The 18,248-nt window shown below is 33.4% G+C and overlaps 2 protein-coding genes and 2 non-coding genes across 4 annotated transcripts; 2 read left to right on the forward strand and 2 right to left on the reverse strand.

Annotated features, from left to right (window-relative positions):
* The first annotated feature begins 915 nt into the window (after positions 1–915).
* Positions 916–2,634, forward strand: LOC127796839 (uncharacterized). Its single transcript, XM_052329244.1, has 5 exons — positions 916–1,127; positions 1,264–1,706; positions 1,794–2,072; positions 2,376–2,485; positions 2,626–2,634. Exons 1-5 carry the CDS (start codon positions 916–918, stop codon positions 2,632–2,634), a joined length of 1,053 nt encoding a protein of 350 aa, XP_052185204.1.
* LOC127798555 (small nucleolar RNA R71) lies at positions 1,256–1,362 on the reverse strand. Its single transcript, XR_008022419.1, has one exon. It is a non-coding gene; the product is annotated as a small nucleolar RNA R71 (small nucleolar RNA).
* Positions 2,635–11,491: 8,857 nt separating the features above from the next.
* Positions 11,492–16,630, forward strand: LOC127796840 (uncharacterized). Its single transcript, XM_052329245.1, has 6 exons — positions 11,492–11,816; positions 12,072–12,374; positions 12,456–12,746; positions 13,893–15,565; positions 15,692–15,752; positions 16,347–16,630. Exons 1-6 carry the CDS (start codon positions 11,492–11,494, stop codon positions 16,628–16,630), a joined length of 2,937 nt encoding a protein of 978 aa, XP_052185205.1.
* Positions 11,888–11,994, reverse strand: LOC127798561 (small nucleolar RNA R71). The gene has a single exon (XR_008022425.1). It is a non-coding gene; the product is annotated as a small nucleolar RNA R71 (small nucleolar RNA).
* Positions 16,631–18,248: the final 1,618 nt, after the last annotated feature.

Genomic DNA, 18,248 nt, shown 5'->3' on the forward strand with positions numbered 1-18,248 from the left:
TAAAACAGACTAGAAATAGAATTCAATTTCTTTGTGCGGCTTTTAGCGATACGCTAGGAATTTCACAAATTGTATTGTGTTTTCATTTGATTAAACTTTCATAAAAATATAGGAAGTTATTAAATGAGAATAGACTCGTTATAACCTAGAAATAGGGTAACAAATGTGTTAGGAGATTTTCCCGTCACATACTCAATTAACCAATTCATTTGCATAAAAATCTATGATTTGCATTGCATAGTTAGGTTCATACATGTGCCTTAGTTATTAAAATCCACTTATTTCTTTGATTCAAGTTGCCTTCCAAATTAATTTTATTTTATTAATCTAATATTTTTTTCTCGTTCTTTATTAAATCTGAAATTTTTATTGTCTAAATAATAAAGAAAGTTTATAAATTTGGTATTTGAAATCTTTTCTCGTGGGAACGATATTCTTACTTACTATTATATTACTTGTTCGACCCGTACACTTGCGGTATATTTTAGGGTGATCAAGTTTTTGGCGCCGTTGCTGGGGAAAGTATTTTTCAATATCAAATTAAAAATTTTTCTTTATTAATTTGGATTGTATATATATATATATTTGAGTGTCTTTGTCTTTTGTGATTTTTTTGATTTATTTTATTTCTTGTTATTATTGTTATTTTTTATTCTTTATTTATTTATTTATTTATTTATTTCATTTTTTGCCTATCTTACATTGTCTTGTTTTACAGTGTAAGCTGAGTTGTGCATGCCAATAAATTGTGGAGAAACTCAGCCATTTGATCCAGAGATAGAAAGGACCTGCCGAGCAATAAAGAAAGGGACTAGATTAGCACGACAAGTAACAATCATGGCAGAAAATCACAACCAGAACCAGAACCAGAACTAGAACCATGAGCAAAATTAGAGATTGCTACGTGATTATGCCATGCCAGACCCAGTTGGAGCTCAAGCCAGCATACTGAGACCAGCTGTCATTGCTAATAACTTTGAGATCAAACCAGGACTCATTCAGATGGTTCAACAGGGGCAATTTGGTGGAAATCCAACTGAAGATCCTAAAGCACATTTAGCAAACTTTTTAAAGATACGCGACACCATCAAAATGAACGAAGTCAATGAGGATGCAATCAGACTAAGGTTGTTTCCTTTTTCGTTGAGAGAAAGCTAAGGTGTGGCTAAATTCCAAAGCTCCAAATTCATTTACCACATGGGCAGCCATATCACAAGCATTCTTGAGTAAGTATTCTCCACCAGGTAAGACTGCTAAACTCAGGAATGATATTACTAGTTTTGTTCAATTTGATGGTGAATCTTTGTATGAGGCATGGGAAAGGTTTAAGGAATTGCAAAGATGGTGTCCACACCATGGTCTGCCTGACTGGTTGATTGTGCGGACATTCTATAATGGTCTATCTCATTCAGTTAGAATCACTATAGATGCTACCGCAGGGGGTGCACTAATGGGTAACTCTACAGAGGATGCTTACGAGCTGCTTGAAGAAATGGCTTCCAACAATTATCAATGGTCTATTGAGAGAGGTATGCCTAAGAAAGCCTCGGGTATATATGAAGTTGATGGCATTAATATGTTAAATGCCAAGGTGGACAATCTTGTAAAAATGTTTGGTAAGTTAGGGAATGTCAATGCTGTTTATTCTAATTTCAATTATGCCAGTAATTGTGATTGGTATGAGAATGCTCACTTGGGTTCTGATTGTATGCAGGTTGAGCAAGCTCAGTATATTTCAAATTATAACATGCAGAACTAGCAAAATAACCCATATTCTAACAGCTATAATGCAGGTTGGAGAAATCACCCCAATTTTTCCTGGAGGGATCAGGGCGGCAGTAGCAATTCTAGGCTTAGCAATCCTCCTGGTTTTCAATCCAGACCTCAAGGAGTGATGCAACAACAACCAGAAAGCAAGCCATCTTGGGAGTTAGCAATTGAAAAGTTAGCAAATGCCACTGCAGATAGATTTGAAAAGCTAGAGGCAAAAGTAGACCAGATGGCCAGTTTCAACAGAAATTTGGAGGTTCAATTGGGGCAAATATCAAATACCATAAATTTGAGAGATCAAGGTAAGTTGCCCAACAAAACTAAGGTGAATCCAAGAGAGGAAGTCAAGGCAATGACATTAAGAAGTGGTAAGCAACTTGGTGAGGTAAGTAGCGAACATGTTACAGGTGATGTTGATAAAAAGAGTAATGTTGAGATTAGTGATGAGAATGAGCAAAATGAGATACCATCCCTAACACCACTTGTTAAACCTTATGTTCCTCCTATCCCTTTTCCTCAAAGGCTTAAACAAAATAAGGTTGATAAACAGTTTGAAAATTTTCTTGAAATTTTTAAGTAATTGCGCATTAACATTCCATTTGCAGATGCTTTAGCGCAGATTCCTACTTATGCAAAATTTTTGAAAGAAATTATGTCAAACAAGAGGAAGATGGAGGATTATAAGACCATTGCCTTGACTGAAGAATGCAGTGCTGTGATTCAAAACAAATTACCTCCGAAACTCAAGGATCCATGGAGCTTTTCTATTCCTTGCACTATTGGTGAAATTAATTCTGATAAAGTTTTATGTGACCTTGGTGCAAGCATTAATTTGATGCCATTTTCTATTTTCAGGAAGCTTAGACTAAAAGAACCAACACCTACCACTATTTCTCTTTAGTTGGCTGATAGAAGTATTAGATATCTAAGGGGAGTAGTGGAAGATGTTTTGGTAAAAGTGGATAAGTTTATTTTTCCTATTAACTTCATTGTTCTAGACATGAAGAAGATTATGATATGCCCCTAATTTTAGGGAGGCCTTTTTCTTGCCACAGGGAGAGCTTTGATTGATGTCCAACAAGGAACACTTAGCCTTAGAATTTATGATGAGACAGTTACTTTCAATGTGTTTAAGGCTACGAAATATTTTAATAATAATGAAAAAAAAGTCTTAAGGATAGATGGCATTAATGATTTAGTAGAGAGTTTAGATGAGCCCATAGAAAATTGCATTGCTAATTTTTTGATGAGCAGGAACAAATTTTAAATGCCAAAAACAAGGCTGGGGCCATGGGCTATTTGGAAAAAAAGCAAAAAGGTTATCCATCCAAAAGAGACAACTTGCTACTTTTGGATGTTTCTTCTCTTTCTTCAAAAACCAAACCACCAAGTTGTGGAAAGGAAAAATTAATAAGGGTGCTTAGAGAGCAAAAGAAGGGGATTGGATGGAAAGTTGTTAACATTCAAGCAATAAGTCCATCAACCGACATGCACAAAATTTTGATAGAAGAAGGATTCAAGCCTCCGTGAAGATAGAAACCTAGTCAAGCTAATGACTATAAACAAGCGCTTCTTGGGAGGCAACCCAAGCTCTTTTTCCTTTTTGTTTCCAAGTTTTTTTTTCTTTTTATTTTTTTATTTCATTTTAGTTTTGTTGAATAAATATAACCAAAAACCCATACTTGTGATGTTGTGCAGGTTCAAAAGAAAGAAAAATAAAGCTGATTCAATTTGGACTGGCATGGGTATTCGTAATGTTCAATTATGTGGCCAGTGGAGTATTCATTTTTCATTCTAGTTTTTCTTTGTCTTTCACATTGAGGACAATGTGTTAAATAAGTTTGGGGGGTGGAATTATTAATTGTTAATACATGTTATTGGTTTTGCTTGGGTGTTTTTGATATTAAAATTTTTTGCAAAACTTATGTCAGGTGTATATTTGGCCAACCCCTAGACTAAAAAATTTTGTGAAAGATAAAATAAGCATAACCTGTTATTTGGAATCAAGATTTGTATTTGGGTTCTTTATTGTGTTTAACATTGAATCTTTGATTTGGAATGAGCAATATCTTATAAAGCAAGATTAAGTATACTTGGGTTTTAAGATCATTGAAGTATTGTTCTTTGCGAAGTTGTGTGAGTTGTGTGACTATGCATGAAAGATAACTGCAATACTTTTCTTGTGATTATTCCTTCTGAGCTAGGCCTAAACAGGGTTTAAGTAAATAGAGTGAATAATGTTGAGCGAGATGGAGCATAAAATGCACTTGTTCAATAAAAAAAAGAAAAAAAAGAAAAAAAACGAGATGGAGCATAAAATGCACTCGTTTAAGTAGAAAAAAAAAAAGAAGAGGGAAAAAAAAAAGAAGAAAAAAAAAAACCCTACTTTACTACCTTTATTTGTAGTAGTGAGAAGGGATAATTGCAAGAATAGTTGTTGCACTATTCAATCGTGCGGGTTACATGACAAAACATAATTGAGTTTAGAATTGTGTATAGATTCTTGAACTGAGGAACGTAAATATGCTTAGTTTCCTTTATTTGCTATTGTTACATTTTAAATTAAGGATTTAAATGTGGGCATAACAAATGATTTGAATGTGATAAATGATTACAATTATAAGTTTTGTGTTTGAGTATAAAATTTATTTTCTTTGCTTGAGGACAAGCAATAATTCAAATTTGAGGGTATTTGATGTAGAAATTTATTCACACATTTACTGGTCATAATTAAGTAGTGTTTTAAGTATTTTATGTGTTTTATCTATAATTGTCTAGTGTTTTGAGTTTTTTTATATATATTTAATTTTTAATATTTTTTGTTATTTTACATGAATGTTACTTTGTGTTTGGGTTGAAAAAAAAAATAAAAATGAAAATAAAAAATAAAAAATAAAAAATAAAAAAGATATTATAAAGTTAATACTATAAATTAATATTACAATATAAATAAATATTATAAATAATTAAAAGTATATTAAATATTAAATATTAAATATTATATTATATTATATTATATATGTGTGTGTGTGTGAAGTAGCGTGCATGCGTCTGTGGTGTGTGCATATAATAATTTATTAATATAATAAATGGAGTCCAATTGGAACTCCATGCCCTATATATATATATATATATATAATAATAATAACATAAGAATGGATTTTTTGGGCAGGGACTTGGGAGACGGCGAAATTAGAGAAATTGTGCAGCGTACAGTAAAGGCTAATGGAATAAAATAAGGGAGATTGAAAGAGTGGCAGGAGGAACAGCAGGAAGTGGCGCACGCTGTGAAAGCAGGTGGACGCAAGAAGCGGCGAGCAACACAGATTCAACACCCAGATCTGTTTCAGATCTGGGCTAGGGGATTTATTTTTTCTTCTTCCTTATTTATTTAATTCTCTTATGCTCCTAATGTTACTTTGGATTCTAATTAATTCTTCCATGAACTAATCTGTTGAACTAAGGCCATGTATTGGCCGAAACTATGATGATGCATTTTTTATAATTTTATATGATTGAATAATTTGGGTTATGTTGAGTTGTGTGGTATTGAATTTAATGGTTGTAAATAATTGGCCACTATTTACATGATTTGATGCCTAATCTTGAGACCGAAAGGAGATAGTTTGGGGATTGCATCGTAGGCACCATACACCATAAAGTAAAATCGACTAGAAATAGAATTCGGTTTCTTTGTGCGGCTTTTAGTGATACGCTAAGAATTTCACAAATTGTATTGCGTTTTCATTTGATTAAACTTTCATAAAAATATAAGAAGTTATTAAATGAGAATAGACTCGTTATAACCTAGAAATAGGGTAACAAATGCGTTAGGAGATTTCGCCATCACATACTCAATTAACCAATTCATTCGCATAAAAATCTATGATTTGCATTGCATAGTTAGGTTCATACATGTGCCTTAGTTATTAAAATCCACTTATTTCTTTGATTCAAGTTGCCTTCCAAATTAATTTTATTTTATTAATCTAATAACTTTTTTTTTCCGTTCTTTATTAAATCTAAAATTTTTATTGTCTAAATAATAAAGAAAGTTTATAAATTTGGTATTTGAAATATTTACTCGTGGGAACGATATTCTTACTTACTATTATATTACTTGTTCGACCCGTACACTTGCGGTATATTTTAGGGTGATCAACGATCCAGCTTGCCGCATATCCCTTCCGGCTCCTCTTTCCTCTGGAGGAGGCCTTCCACCTGGAGGTCGAGAAGCCCCCGCTTGTGTCTGTGTTGTCTGGACTTTTGTTTGTGCCAACGCCTTAATCACTTTAGCGAGCTGCATGACCGTATTCTCTAATGTTTCTTGACGTTGCTACCAGGTCTACGTGACTTCTATACCAGGGGTAGGAGCCACGGGCAGATAAGAACACCATGCAGGGACTCCAGGGATAGATCCAGCCGGAGAAGGCATGGAAGCAGACGCCATAACTCCCCCAACTTGTGTAATTTCTGGCAGACGGTTAGCATGGTTCATAGGTCAGTTGGTCATTACTTCAGAACCTCTTGTATTTCTCATTTTTGGCATTGATGTTGACCAAAGCGGGCCCTCCTTCTAACGCCAAAATGTCGACGTTCGAAATTGGTCGACGGTGATTCGTTAGTCCGCACTGGTGTGGTGGATCCAAGAGAGAGGAAATGGGATATTTGGTTCGACTTGTTGACCTGGCAGCTCGTCCTTGCAAGGTATTTCAATGCCCAAGTCAGTGAGCGAGTAAGTAAGTGTGCAAGGTATTAGTGAGTGGGAAAAAATATACCATGGCTCTCAAAAGAGCTGGTTGATATATATGAAAATATGTCCTCCTTCATGCGTTATACGTATGCAGATGATGCGATGGAATAGCCGGTGTTGGTGGGAACGTCCATGCAGCAACAAGGCGCCGACGAGATCCTCATTAATGTAGATGAGATCCGTCATTAATGAGGATGGGATTTAAGGTGAACGCACGGAAACCCAAACACGGCTATAATGATGTTGTTGCAAAGGACCAACATGGGACTGGCATGGGCCAGTCAGATGGGCCGAGAGATTGGGGCCAGGTTGGGCCTGTGCCTAGCCTACTATTATTCTCGGGCGAATGACCATCTTGTTATACAAGCTGGTTGGCCAGGCCGATGAGCTGTAAGAGTTGCTGGGAGCTCGCTCAAAGCGTGGTTGGGAGCTTGCACGGATAGGCTGACGAGTTTTGAGGCATTTTCGGGAGCTTGCTTGGCCCCGCGATCTGAACATGAGCTCCAATCAATGTGCGAGCTCACTTCAACGAGCTCAGCTCGAGGTCTACTAGACCTTATGCGATTGGGTCGACCCGCTGAATTAAGTCCAGCCCATAAAGAGTAGAGCATGAAATACCCGCAACATAAGACATAAAATTTAATTTCTAATTTTTGATTATATACTATGAATTGATAAATATCAAAAAAATATTTTCTACTTATAAAAAATATATTTTTATTTTTAAATAAATACTATTAGTTTTTAAACATAAAATGTTAAGATCTATTTAATTATAAAAATAAAATTAAAAATTAAAAAATATTCTCTACAATTAAACATACCCTAAAATCTTAATCCAGTTGTATTTATTAATAAATAGCAAAAATAGTTAATTTTGTGATTATTCGAAGGTCACACCTTGTAAGACTGAAAGCTCCTCTAATTGTTATATATAACAATTAGTTTAGTATTTGTTGTATTTGAGAGACTGAAACATCTCTCAGATACGTAAGCTCACTTCAAGAGACTTGGTCTCCCGAAGATTGTTAATAGTCCTAAAAAGACTCTGGTCTCCCGGTGTAACTCTTCATTTTTTTAAATATATAATGATGTTAAATACAAGTTAATATCACGTACGGGCGTTATGAAAATCCTTAGTGACGGAAGTGAATGATCGAACCTGAAAACTAGCTAAAAGCTATATAATAAGGATTTCCACTATGTAGTCTCCATATAAGTACAATTGCGATACATAAATTTCAAAATCCAACAAATAAACTTCTATCATGGCATCTTCCTTATACAACGTCCACAGAGCGTCATTCGAGATACATACATAGTAATTACGACACACAATCCTCAATAGGAAAAAGATAAATCCAAGCCTTCCGTGTAACCTTAGTGTTACTGGTGTTAGGAGAATGAAAAAAAAAAGTGATAAACTTTCAAAAATGTCCTTGAGGAGGTGATTGATCTTTGAAAATAATGGTGCCCTATGAGAGGGGCATTTTGGTAATTTGGATAGTGAAGTCTAATAAAGGATAATTTGGTAAATTAAAAATAATTCCTAGGTGAAATTAAGTATGGAAGCGAATTAATTTCCCTTTTTTGAATTTATGTAGAGATATATGAGATTAATAATTCACAAAGGGCATTTTAGTAATTTGGAGTAGAATTCCATAAAAGAATTAAATTATGAAAAATAGGAAAAATAGTGAATTTTAAATTATGAGAAAAAATAATTGATTTTTTCCTAAATTGGGGAATTAATATGGTGATGCCACATGGATGGCTTGGATTGAAGCTTGGAAGCTGTTGTTGCCAAAATACAACAATCTATTTTTAATTGCTGACGGACGCAAGAGTCTAAGGAGTCGTGCCTTCGCTGATGAGAATATTTTTGTAGGAACTCGGCAAAGGAAATTAATTTGAAGATTTGAGCATAAAAAGAAAAAAAATATATTATAAAATTAATTTTAAAATAAATAAATATTTTAAATAACTAATAGTATAATATAATTAAAGTTATAATATATTAAATATTGTATATTATATTATATATTACGTTATATTATTTATATATATTATTTTATATATCATCTTTTATTATTTATATATATATAATATTATTATAAAAAATATATATAATATGTCTATATATTGGTGGCAGTGGCGTGAATGTGGGGGAGTTGAGGCATGGCACATGTGCTATATATATATATATATATAATACAATATTGAAAAAAGTAAAAAAAAATGGGAATGGGACTCAAGCTAGGCGCCGTGCATCCTATATATATATATTATTTATTGAATTAAAAGGGGGATTGGAATTGAAGAAGAAAAGCGTCTCTGGACGGCGCACAACGAAGGATTTGAAGAGAAGCCACGCACATTAGAAAGGAATTAAGATTGGAGGCACAAAGGGAATGCTATAAATTGAAGCGGCGCACAGGCGAACTTCTTTTGGATCTGTTCATAGAGGAGAAATTGAAGCGGCGCACACCCAGATCTGTTTTAGATCTGGGCAGAGAATTTCCTTCTCTTTTCAATTTTAGTGTTTATTTTTATTTTAATAATGTTTAGTTAAATTGTTTTAGCTAGGGTTTGGATGGATTTTAATTCTAGGATTATTTGATTATTTGTTTAATTTGATTCAAAACCCGATTATTATTTGCACGTGGATTTTATATTGTTGTGTTTAATGCTTTAAAAGATTGACCACATTTTAATGATTTAATAATTTATGCATGACTGACTAAAGGATTGTTACAAATTAGATTCAAAGACAATATAAATCACATGTTTGACTATGAGATCGAAAGATGATTAGCTCATGTGTGGGAATCGAGGAAGCTTAGTGAGTCAAATCCCCTTCCGAGATTAGAGGTTTCCAAAGAACTTAATACTTATTTATTTTGTTGATATTTGATCAGAAATCTGACAGTGAACTTGAATTAATAAAGGATTAATATGACTTGAGAAAGCTTATTAATTAATTGGGAGAAATCTACCATCACATGCAAATAATTATAAAATACTGTAAAGGTATTTGTGATTTTGAATTGGGTTGAATAGATAATTACATAACCTAAATTAAATGAAATCTAAACCCTAGTTGCATTCCCTTATTCGTTTTTCTTCTAAAACAATTTAGTTTGACATTAGTTTCTTATAATTAGTTTTTATTTTTATTTTTATTTTTATTCATCGATTAATTAATTGGTTCAACTTAGGTTAATTTAGAACCATTTTAGTATTGTGATCTAGTCCTCGTGGGATCTGTTAAAACGGGAGGTGCTATGGCACACACCAAGAGGGGGGTGAATTGGTTATTTTAAAAACTTGATTTAAAACTTTGAAATCATTTTGATTGAAAATAAAAATTCAATGCAAGTGAGGATAATGAAAAGTTAGCAATGATAAACAAATCAAAAAACATAAGCAAGAGAGAACACAAAGATTTATAGTGGTTCGGCTTAACCCAAGCCTAATCCATTACCTTATCTCCTCATTAAGAATTTTTCAAACCATTTATTATCAACCCCCTACTCAATCCGAGTAGGTCCTCTAGTCCGAAACTAGGAAATACAACCTCCCACTCAAATGGGCCCTCTAACTACACAAGCTAGGAAAATAACAACGATACAAATGAAAGAGATAAGCTAAAAGTTAACACTCTTAGTTATAAATTCTCTCACAATGAAAAACAAGGCTTAACAATAAATTTACAATGATAGAACAACAAAGCCTTGGAGAGAAAAATAAAACAATGAAAGCCCAAACACTGTAAGCTCGAATAAAATTGTTTGCAATTGCTAGATCATCTCGTTTCCGTCCATTAGCCTCTCCTTGATCATCCATGAGTTGTATATATAAGCATCCATAAAGATTGAAGAAGAAACTAGCCGTTTTTGTGACCGTTGGAGTTGAAAAACTAGCCGTTATAAAATTCTGTGAAACACAATAGTCGACAGAGAAAAGGATTAGTTGACTATTTTTACATGTAAAGCAAGAAATAGTCGACAGACAAAACGAATAGTCGACTATCTTATAACACAAATTTTCAATAGTCGACAGACACATTCCAATAGTCGACAGATGCAAAAATGTGAAGAAAATTTTGAAACTTATGAACAAAAATAGTCGACAGACCAAAATGCATAGTCGACTATCCTTACTCGATAGTCGACAGATGCTAAAATAGTCGACAGATGCCTTGAATAGTCGACAAATCAAATAGAATAGTCGACTATTTTCAGGCATAGTCAACAGAATGAAAAACATAGTCGACTATCCTTCTGAAAAGATTGAAAATTTATCAAATCCTCATTTGATTCTTTTGAATCCTCATTTTGATTATTTTGAAAGCTCATTTTGATTATTTTGAAAGCAAGTTGAGATTATCAAAAGTATATTTTGAAACAAATCTCTCTCAACAAGCCATACTTAATATTTCCTCTATAGGATTTCATATCTTGCTTTAAGACTTATATACTAAAAATTCATTTTCTCATTCATATAATCCACATAGATTGATTTTCATATATTGATTTTCATATAGTCATTATCAAAACCATTTTATTACTCAAGAGTAAAATATCAGGATCGACATCTTTTTGTCACTATATGCAGATTTGACTAGGGTACGCTTGCCCGAATTAATTGTGCATAAAATCACACATCAAGTTTTTGGCGCCGTTGTCGGGGACTAGTTTATTGCATATCAAAACTACATAAGTTAGCCTTAGATTGAACATCTTTTTGTTTTCTCTTAGGTTTTGCAATTTTAATTTAATTTAATTATTTATTATTATTATTTCTTCTTTTAGAAATTTTATTTTTAATTTTTTAATTTTTAGTATTTTTCTTTTTCTTTGTAGGTGTCAATGGTACATGACACACGCTAGTGGTGGAGAATTGAAACCCCTTGATCAAGAAATTGAAAAAACTTTGAAAAAGAAAAAGAAGGAGAAAAAGAACAAGATGGAGCAAGAACAAGCAACTCAAACTAATCCAAGGACATTGAGCTCATATACTACACCTACTCTGGATGGCACTACATCAAGCATTAGGAGGCCCAATGTGCAAGCAAACAACTTCGAGATCAAGCCTGCAATTATTCAGATGATCCAGATGAGTGTACAATTTTTTGGCCCTAATGATGATCCTAACTCTCATATTGCTAATTTTCTTGAAATATGTGATACTTTTAGGCATAATGGAGTTAGTGAGGATGCACTTCGACTTAGGTTGTTTCCCTTTTCCTTGAAAGATAGAGCAAAAGAATGGCTTAATTCTCTTCTAGCAGGTTCTATTACTACATGGAATGATTTGGCACAAAAGTTTCTATCTAAATATTTTCCACCTTCTAAAACGGCTAAATTAAGGAATGACATAACAACTTTTTCACAATTTGGTAATGAATCCTTATATGAGTCGTAGGAGAGATTTAAAGAAATGCTTAGGAAATGTCCTCACCATGGTCTACCTGTTTGGATGCAAGTGCAAACTTTTTATAGTGGCATTAATCAATCTTCTCGTTCAATGTTAAATGCAACTACAGGTGGTACCCTTATGAGGAAAACTCCCGAGGAAGCATATGAACTTTTGGAAGAGATGGCAGCCAACAGTTATCAATGGGACAATGAGAGAGTAAATAAAAAGGGAGTTGGAATTTATAATGTTGATTCTATCACTGCTTTATCTGTTCAAATTGCTGAATTAAATAAGAATTTGGGTAATTTGGGGGTTTCAGCTATGAATGCTTCTTCTTCTTCTTCTTCTTCCCATTTTCTTTCTTGTGAGCTTTGTGGGCGAGGAGGACATGCTAGTGTAGATTGTCAAGTAGGAAATCCTTTTTCTTCTGGTTCTTCTGAATAAGCTAATTTTATTTCTTATGGTGGCAACAGGTCAAATTTTAATCCCTACTCCAACACTTACAATCCAGGATGGAGGAGCCATCCTAATCTTTCTTGGAGTAATAATCAACAAAGAGTGCCCCCTGGCTCTCAACAACAACAACATCAAATTCCACAGGAGAAGAAGCCAAATTTGGAAGATATGATGGCAAAATTTATCAATAGTATAGAAGCAAGAATGCAAAGCTTGGAAACTCAAATTGGACAACTTGCCCAAGCAATTTCAGAAAGACCACAAGGAGACTTGCCTAGCAATACTAAGAAGAATCCAAGGGAACATGTAAAAGCCATCACTTTGCGAAGTGGAAAAGAACTTGAAAGTAAAGAAAAAGATGAAGAGTGTACAAAATAGGAAGAAAACCAAGAGCTTGAAGTCAAAGAAGAGGATCGTGATTTATCAACGGAGAAAAAATGGAGTTCTTCTTCACTTAATTTAAAATCTTACAAACCTCCTCTTCCTTTTCCTAAAAGATTTTTGAAGGCTAACTTGGATAAACAATTTGCTAAATTTTTAGAGGTGTTTAAAAAGTTGCATTTTAACATCCCTCTCCTTGATGCTATATCACAGATGCCAAGTTATGCCAAATTTTTGAAAGACATAATTGCAAAAAAAAGAAAGTTGGAGGAATTTGAGATGGTGAAACTTAATGAAGAATGTTCTGCAATTCTACAAAATAAATTGCCTCCAAAACTTAAGGATCCAGGGAGCTTTTCTATTCCTAGCACTATTGGTGGAATTAATTTTGATAAGGCTTTATGTGACCTCGATGCAAGTATTAATTTGATGCCATTTTCTGTTTTCAGGAAACTTGGATTAAAAGAAACAACACCCACCACTGTTTCTCTTCAGTTGGCTGATAGAAGTATCAAATATCCAAGGGGAGAAGTGGAGGATGTTTTGGTAAAAGTAGATAAATTTATTTTTCCTGTTGACTTTATTGTTCTAGACATGGAAGAAGATCATGATATGCCCCTAATTTTAGGGAGACCTTTTCTCGCCACTGGGAGAGCTTTAATTGATGTCCAACAAGGAAAACTTAGCCTTAGAATTAATGATGAAGAAGTTGTGTTTGATGTGTTTAAGGCTATGAAACATTCAAATGGAAATGAAAATGAAGTCTTAAGGATAGATTGCATTGATGATTTGGTGGATAGGAAATTTCATGCATTAAGGTTAGATGACCCCATAGAAAATTGCATTGCTAACTCTTTTGATGTGAAGGATCAAATTTTAGATGAACAACACAAGGAGGCTGTGGGCTATTTGGGAGAAAAGCAAAAATTTAATCCATCCAAAAGACACAAATTGCTACCTTTGGATGTTTCCTCTTCCTCTTCTTTGAAAGCCAGGCCATCAATTGAGAAGCCTCATATTCTTGAACTTAAACCTCTTCCTTCTCATTTAAAATATGTGTATCTGGGGGATTCATCTAGCTTACTTGTGATTATTTCTTCTTCTTTGATAGGTCTTGAGGAAGAAAGGTTGATGAGGGTGCTTATGGAGCACAAAAAGGCATTTGGATGGAGCATTGCTGATATTCATGGAATAAGTCCATCAATTTGCATGCACAAAATCTTGATGGAAGAAGGATTCAAGCCTATGGTGCAATCCCAAAGAAGGTTAAATCCTAATATGCAAGAGGTAGTAAAGAAAGAGATGATAAAATGGCTTGATTCAGGTATTATCTTTCCTATCTCTGATTCTTCTTGGGTAAGTCCTATGCAAGTTGTGCCTAAAAAGGGTGGGATCACTGTGGTGAAAAATGAAAATAATGAATTAATTCCCACAAGAACAGTAATGGGATGGAAGGTGTGTATTGATTGTAGGAAATTAAATGATGTTACTAGAAAAGATCACTTTCCCCTTCCCTTCATTGATCAAATGATTGAAAAACTTGCGGGTCAAGAATTTTATTGTTTTCTTGATGGTTATTCTGGTTATCATCAAATTCCTATTGCTCCTAAAGACCAAGAGAAAACTACTTTTACATGCCCATATGGAACATTTGCATTTAGGAGAATGCCCTTTGGTTTATGTAATGCTCCTGCAACATTTCAAAGGTGCATGATTTCTCTCTTTTCAGACTTCATTGATGATTTTATGGAAATTTTTATGGATGATTTCTCTGTCTTTGGATCTTCATTTGATGCATGCTTGCATAATTTATCTTGGGTGCTCAAAAGATGTGAAGAATCTAATCTCGTTCTTAATTGGGAAAAGTGTCACTTTATGGTTAGAGAAGGGATTGTTTTGGGTCACAAAGTGTCATCTAAAGGCATTGAACTGGATCGAGCTAAAATTGAATTAATTGAAAAACTTCCTGTTCCTAAATCCGTAAAAGAAGTTAGAGGTTTTTTGGGACATGCAGGTTTTTATAGGAGATTTATTAAGGACTTCTCTAAAATTGCCAAGCCCTTAACTAATCTTCTAGTAAAAGATGTGCCTTTTCAAATCACTGATGATTGTATACATGCATTTAATTGTTTGAAAGAGAAATTGATCCAAGCTCCTATTGTTTCAGCCCCCATGTGGAATTTGCCTTTTGAGATCATGTGTGATGCAAGTGATGATACTTTAGGTGCAGTTTTAGGACAAAGAATAGACAAGAAATTTCATACCATTTATTACACAAGTAGAACTATGAATGATGCACAGAAAAATTATTCAACAACTGAAAAGGAACTACTTGCTGTAATGTTTGCTATTGAAAAATTTAGACCTTATTTGATATTGTCTAAAGTAATTGTCTATACTGACCATTTTGCATTAAAGTATTTACTTGCTAAAAAAGATGCTAAACCTAGGTTGTTAAGATGGATTTTATTGCTGCAAGAATTTGACCTAGAAATTAAGGATAAAAAAGGCATTGAAAACTTGGTGGCTGATCACTTGTCAAGATTAGATGGGGAGCATGTGGAAAGCATGGCTAAACAATCTTTGCATGATGAATTCCCTGATGAAAAATTATGCTTTGTGCGAGATAATGATGAACCTTGGTATGCTGATTTTGCTAATTTTCTTGTAGGTAATGAGTTGCCCCCTGAGATGTCATTTCATCAAAAGAAAAAGTTTTTATCAGATGTAAGGTACTATCTTTGGGAGGAGCCATACTTATACAAGATTTGTGGAGATGGCATGGTGAGGAGATGCGTACCACAGGAGGAAATGCATATCATACTCAGTTTTTGTCACGACAAAGAAGTGGGTGGACATCATGGACCTTCTAAGACAGCGGCTAAGGTTTTGCAAAGTGGCTTTTATTAGCCTACCTTATTCAAGGATGCTTATGTTTATGTAAGTGCTTGTGATCGATGCCAGCGGACAGGTAATATCTCAAGGAAAAATGAAATGACCCTCAACGATATTCTTATTTGTGATATTTTTGATGTTTGGGGTATTGATTTCATGGGTCCTTTTCCTAAATCTTTCAATAATGAGTATATACTTGTTGCAGTTGATTATGTGAGTAAACGGGTGGAAGCTAGTGCATGTCCCACTAATGATGCAAGGGTTGTCATAAAATTTTTGAAGAAAAATATTTTCACTAGATTTGGTACTCCTAGAGCTATCATTAGTGATGGAGGTACACATTTTTGCAATAAACAATTTGAAAATTTATTGGCTAAATATGGTGTTACTCATAAGATGGCTACCCCTTATCATCCTCAAACTAGTGGACAAGTGGAAATTTCAAATAGGGAATTGAAAAATATTTTGGAAAAGACTGTGAGCTTGTTTAGAAAGGATTGGTCTTTAAAATTAGATGATGCACTTTGGGCTTACAGAACAGCTTTCAAAACACCTATTGGAATGTCTCCTTATCGACTAGTTTTTGGTAAGACTTGTCACCTTCCTGTTGAATTAGAGCATAAAGCATATTAGGCTATCAAATTGCTTAACTTTGATTTGCAAGTTGCAGGTACACAACGAAAGATGACATTGAATGAGCTTGAAGAATGGCAGCATGAAGCTTATGAAAATTCTAGGCTTTATAAGGAAAGAACCAAGGCATGGCATGATGCGCACATTAAAAAGGAGTTCAAAGTTGGAGAGAAGGTTCTTCTCTATAATTCTAGATTGAAACTTTTTCCAGGCAAGCTAAGGTCAAGATGGAGTGGTCCATACACAGTAACTCAAGTTTTCCCTTATGGTGCAATTGAAGTCTCTCATGAAACTAAGGGCACTTTCAAAGTTAATGGATAACGGTTGAAGCATTATGTTGATGGTGGACATATATCTTTCTCCAAATCCACCATTCACTTGAAGGATCCTTGAGAATGATAACTAAGTCAAGCTAATGACTATAAAGAAGCGCTTGATGGGAGGTAACCCATTCAAAATATTTTTTTTTTCTTTTTATTTCTTACTTTTTAGAATATTCTTGGATTGATTTCTTATTTCAATTTTTTTTTCTTTCCCTTCTTTTTAGGACACGTTGAATAAAGAAATCTGGTTTCTCTTCTTCAAAAGAATAAGGCCAATCATCTTCAAGCATTTCAAGAAGGCCTACATCAAGGGAGTATTGCTTTTCTTTTTCTCTTTTCCTATTTTTAAACATTAGGGACAATGTTTAATTTAAGTGTGGGGGTGGGAAATTCAATAATTCTCAATTTTCGTTATTGCCAAAGAAAAAAAGAAGAAATTTATAATGTGCATAAATGATGATTTTCTTTTAAAAAGAATGTTTTATTTTCATGTTTAGGCCGATTTCATGTTTCCTATATTAACTTTGGTTCAATGCATAGTTAATTCAAAATTGGGAACTGTTCTATTTGATTATTGATTCTAGATTTAACAGTGTTAAGGAAAAGGAATTGACTATGCTGGATTATCATGATTGTTGAAATATATGCTTCTTGACAAAATTCATGAGATTTTGTGATTATGCATGATTGATTATGTGAGAATAATATTGTGATTATTTCTTGAAACTAGGCCTAAACAGAGTTGAAGTAAAATTGGATGATGAAAAAAAAAAAAGAAAAAAAGAGCAAAACAAAAAAAATAAATAAATTGTTATTGCTATTTATCTACTCCTATGTTTTGAGCTGCTTAGTAGTAACTGGGGGTTGACAGTGTGCTCCTGCATCATCCTTCACGTCAAATGGTAGTTCAAAATATGAGTATACAAATGCATTCTAAGCAATTATTTAGGAGAATAACCGGATGTTTTCATCACAAAATGTCGATATTCGCGTCAAAAACCAAGTAATGCTTAGAAAAGAATGATAAAAAAAAAAAAAAATCATCCCTATTACTCCTTATGTTTGTAGTAGTGGAGAGAAGTGATTGCAAGAAAGCTATTGCATATTTAATTGTGTTAGTTGCAAGATTTTATGAATTAATTTTGAAGTATGCATGGCATCAAAAGTGATGATTTTGCATGACTAATTCTTTCAATTAATACTTTTAGATTTAGAGTTGATATGATAATATGGATGATAACCAATTTTGTGATTAATTATGCGTTGATATGTTATTGGAATTCTTGATTTTGGCCTAGCATGATAATAAAATGTTTATTTTTTATTTCTTCTCTACTCTGCTTGAGGACAAGCAAAAGGTTAAGTGTGGGGGTATTTGATAAAGTTTAATTATAGATATATTTTTATCTATTTTTCATCTTAACCTTGTGCTAATTTTCCTACATAAATGTGTGTTTATATGGATTTTATATTATTTTTAATCTTTTTTTGTAGGAACTCGGTAAAGGAAATTAATTTGAAGATTTGAGCATAAAAAGAAAAAAATATATATTATAAAATTAATTTTAAAATAAATAAATATTTTAAATAACTAATATTATAATATTATTAAAGTT

Source organism: Diospyros lotus, chromosome 3 (genome assembly GCF_014633365.1).
Source record: "Diospyros lotus cultivar Yz01 chromosome 3, ASM1463336v1, whole genome shotgun sequence".
Classification (NCBI taxonomy): Eukaryota; Viridiplantae; Streptophyta; class Magnoliopsida; order Ericales; family Ebenaceae; genus Diospyros; species Diospyros lotus.